The 4,715-nt window shown below is 50.8% G+C and overlaps 1 protein-coding gene across 1 annotated transcript; it reads right to left on the bottom strand.

The window, feature by feature from the left end:
* Nucleotides 1-789: 789 nt before the first annotated feature.
* On the bottom strand, nt 790-2,645 carry LOC127342443 (serine/threonine-protein kinase-like protein At5g23170). The gene has a single exon (XM_051368404.2). It carries the CDS (start codon nt 2,206-2,208, stop codon nt 1,093-1,095), a length of 1,116 nt encoding a protein of 371 aa, XP_051224364.1. The 5' UTR covers nt 2,209-2,645; the 3' UTR covers nt 790-1,092.
* Between the last annotated feature and the right edge of the window lie 2,070 nt (nt 2,646-4,715).

Here is a 4,715-nt window from a genome sequence, read left to right as displayed (position 1 = left end):
CGTCACTGCTATTCTTCCGCATCCCACCCAAGTGTTCTAGGGGAACCCCCTAGATGTAGGCCTCCAATGTCGGACATGGAGGCACTTTCGGTGTTGTTATCCCTCTTGGGGGTATCATTCTGGAACACATGTTGGGTGGAGGGGTCCGAAGGTGGTGCGGTGTGGTTTCTTCTTCTTCTTCGAAGATTGTGAGTTTCGACGGTGTGGCGCAACGGGGTCTCGGCGACGGAAGCGAGATGATGGACACGCGCCGGGCGGTGGCACTATCTGGCGTCATGAAAAGCCTGATAAAATTATTGCATAGACCCTGCTCTGAACATGGGTTCGCAGAGGACGTCGGGGTGACTTAGGCTGCTCATAGTGGGGAGTAACTTAGACTAGTAACATATGCCATGTTACTAGTCTAGGTTACTAACTTCATAGTGGGTAGTAACTTATATGTGGTGTCATGCATTGTGTCATTTATTATGTTGTAGACTCATTTTGCCTTGGGGTGTGTGATATTATGGTAACATAGCTAGTTACCACCTCACTCTTTTTCTTCATTTATTCGCATGCCATGTCACCAAAATGCCTTGAGATGTGTGATGTTACTAGCTATGTTACTCCCACTATGAGCAGTCTTATGTAGCGTGTACATGTGTGCGCCGGTTTTATACTCAAGGCATAAGCCCTGTACTCCACTGTTATCGAAAAATGCTAGTGTTTTTTTTTTGTATTATTATATTCCTACTTTGACAGAGTATTGTAAAGAATTATTTGGACTTATGTGACAGGCACAGAGAGACAAAGAAATGGATCCCCGTTTGTTGAAGTCAAAATCAGGAGGTTCAGTTCAAATATGGGTGTAGTTCCTCCATACTACAAGTTACAACCCATGTGTTGACAGCAACATATACACATCAATGTACACAACCAAACAAACAGTCGTTACCATTGTGATCTAACTTATCCGAGAATATATAGCCTAACTAACGTTAGCAATCCCTGTAAAATCCGGAAAACAGTTCAATTCATGGAGGATTTTTGACACGAAAAAAAAAATAGTCGCACGTTCCGTTGGAAGGGGCGCCTATGTTTTGCAGTGTCAGCCTATGTGGTGAGTCGTATGCTGTTGGAACGCGACGACGGTGTAGGGCAGGAGTCCGCGCGGCTGCTGCTCCCCTCCGACGACCCCGACGACAGCTCGGTGCACTCCACCTTACTCCTCCTCGTCGTCGTCTTGGCGCGCACCCGCGTTCCCCACGACACGACGCGCCTGTACACCCTTTCCACGGCGTCCATCCCGCGGCGGCGGTGCCACCCGGCGCTCTCGAGCGCGCCCCGCAGCTCGGACGCCACCTCGGACATCGTCGGCCGGCCCTCCACGTTACCAGATACGCATCGTGCGGCGACGGCTAGGACCCGGGCGATCGCGGCCTCGGCGACTCCGCCGGGAGGGGGCGCGGCGACCCTCCCGTCGAACACCTGGCGCGCCAGGCCGGCGCGGATGAGCGGCACGGCCCATGCGACGATGGACGACGGGGAGGCGTTCATGTCCATGACCTTCCGGCCGCTGACGATCTCGAGCAGCACGACGCCGAAGCTGAACACGTCGCTCTCCGGGCCGAGCCGGCCGGGCTCCGTGTAGCTCGGGTCCAGGTACCCCATCGTGCCAGCGGGCGGCGGCGCCGGCGCGCCAGAGGCGGGGACCCTGACCGCGAGGCTGAAGTCGGCGAGGCGGGCGCGGCCGTCGCGGGCGAGCAGGACGTTGGCGGTCTTGACGTCCCGGTGTATGATGACGCGCGGCGCGGCGCCGTGGAGCGCGCGCAGGGCCCGCGCCACGTCGAGCGCGAGCTCCACGCGGCGCGGCCACGGCGGGGGGCGCGGGGACCGGTGCAGGAGGTCGTGGAGCGAGCCGTTGGGCATGAGCTCCATGACGAGCAAAGGCGGCTTGCCGGGCGGCGGCGCCGCGACGCCGAGGAGGGTGACGACGCCCGGGAGGTGGCGCGCGGCGGCGAGCACGGCGATCTCGTTGGCGAGCTTGGCCTCCCCCTGCGGGTGCGACGCCCTCTTGACGGCCACGGTGACGGCCCTCCTGCCGGTGCCAACCCTGAGCCTTGTCCGGTACACGCATCCATGGCTGCCCTTCCCGACGACGTTCTTGGCCGCGAAGCCGCCGGTCGCCGCCTCGATCTCCTCGTACGAAAACTCCTTCATGATCGGCATACGGTTTGCGTGCTGGGTGCAATGGCGATGCCGTGTGCGAGCGAGCGGAGTGTGGGCAATGCTCGCAAAGCAGGAGCAACTAGGCAGGGAATAAAGGGGGAAAAGAAGGAAGCTATGGAGAGGGAGGCGAAGAAAGAAAGGTAAAGGCAATGGGATCAAAGCAAAGGTGGTAAAGGTTGGTGATTACATTTTTTTGCAGAGAGACTTGGATGATGATGCTTTTGCTTGCCTGGTCCCCTAAAGAACGAAATTTGTCTTCTCAAGAAGGAGAAAACAAAAGTTAACACCAACAACAGACCAAGAAAATGGATCACCTGCCGTCTCTGTTCTCACCGCAGTTTAATTTAAATTTAGAGGATAGAAAAATGGCGGGCGGGCGCGTCGGGGTTGGGGCCGTTGAGGAGTGGTTGCAGTTGCAAGATCCTCGCAGCAACCCAACAAAATCAAGAGCAGAGAAGAGCAGAGGAGGTTTATTTGTCAGCGGGGAATGTGGACCGACCGCCCGGGTTTGATGGCCATGGATATACATGTCCCTGTTGCTGCGAGTGGGAAGCCCCCACCTGATCACGCCGCGATAGGAACTCACTGGCTGCTTGCTTTTGGTTAGCCTCGTTTACTTATTGTGACATTCTGCCTACGTACCCAATGAAACTTGATCGTACAAGCAGTTGCAATCACTATATCAGCACCGCTAGTTTTCTGCACATGGGTACACCTGAACCGGTTTAAACTTACTCCGTTAGGGTTTATGGTTACATAGTTATCCGACCACTAAGTTAGAGAAATTTTGAGAGGTCGAGTTTCATTGAGACCATATATTATTTGAAACTTGTGGTTTTTTTTGGGTGAGCTACATACTTTTGAATTTGGATATGGAAATTTTGGATATGAACCTTGGGAGCGCTAGAAATATGAATTTTGGGGCCGTCAGGTTATAGGGTTCATAAGTACCCATGTCTCATTGCGTATTTTCACTATATTGTAATGTTTTGTTCCGAGTAAAAGAACCGACGCATGGTGGCGTCCACCAACAAACAAAAAAGCGCTTACAAGCCTAAGCCTCTTCGATGAAACTATTTAAAAATCTGATCCTTGGGCGGCTGGGCCTGCACCATCGATAACGGCGTTGAATCTATGCAGGTCAGCACCGAGGAAACTAAGAATGAAATGACTCAAGGTGCTCAGTGCCAATGCCGTTGACACCGACCTTGCTTTGGCTCCAAGAGCCTTGGCGCGACCCTACCTTAGCGCCAGCCATTCTTGTGTTGGAGATATGCCCAAGAGGCAATAATAAAAGTGGTTATTATACATCTTTATGTTTATGATAAATGTTTATATACCATGCTATAATTGTATTAACCGAAACATTGATACATGTGTGTTATGTAAACAACAATGAGTCCCTAGTAAGCCTCTTAACTAGCTTGTTATTTAATAGATGATTAGTTTCATAATCATGAACATTGGATGTTATTAATAACAAGGTTATATCATTATATGAATGATGTAATGGACACACCCAATTAAGCGTAGCATAAGATCACGTCATTAAGTTATTTTCTATAAGCTTTCGATACATAGTTACCTAATCCTTTCGACCATGAGATCATGTAAATCACTTATACCAGAAAGGTACTTTGATTACATCAAATGTCACTGCGTAAATGTATGGTTATAAAGGTGGGATTAAGTATCCGGAAAGTATGAGTTGAGGCATATGGATCAACAGTGGGATTTGTCCATCCCGATGACGGATAGATATACTCTGGGCCCTCTCGGTGGAATGTCGTCTAAATAGCTTGCAAGCATATGAATGGTTCATAAGAGACCACATACCATGGTACGAGTACTTGTCAGGAGACGAGGTTGAACAAGGTATAGAGAGATACCGATGATCAAACTTCGGACAAGTAAAATATCGTGTGACAAAGGGAATTGGTATCGTATGTGAATGGTTCATTCGATCACTAAGTCATCGTTGAATATGTGGGAGCCATTATAGATCTCCAGATCCCGCTATTGGTTATTGGTCGGAGAGAGTTCTCAACCATGTCCACATAGTTTGCGAACCGTAGGGTGACACACTTAAGGTTTGATGTTGTAATAGTAGAACTTGAATATGGAATGGAGTTTGAAGTATTGTTCGAAGTCTCGGATGGGATCCCGGACATCACGAGGAGTTCCGGAATGGTCCGGAGAATAAGATTCATATATAGGAAGTCATTTTATAAGTTTGAAAATGATCTGGTGAATTTATGGAAGGTTCTAGAAGGTTCTAGAAAAGTCCGGAAGAAATCACTTTGGAAGGCGGAGTCCCGAAGGGACTCCACCACCCATGGCCGGCCAACCCTAGAGGGGTGGAGTCCCAAGTGGACTCCACCAAGGGGGCCGGCCACCCCCCTCATGGAAGGGTGGGAATCCCACTTGAGGTGGGAGTCCCACCTTGGGTAGGTTTCCCTACACATGGAAGGTTTTGGGTTGGGGTCTTATTCGAAGACTTGTAGTCC

This window comes from Lolium perenne, chromosome 3 (assembly GCF_019359855.2).
Source record: "Lolium perenne isolate Kyuss_39 chromosome 3, Kyuss_2.0, whole genome shotgun sequence".
Taxonomy (NCBI): Eukaryota; Viridiplantae; Streptophyta; class Magnoliopsida; order Poales; family Poaceae; genus Lolium; species Lolium perenne.
This window is presented reverse-complemented; position numbering and strand designations above follow the sequence as displayed.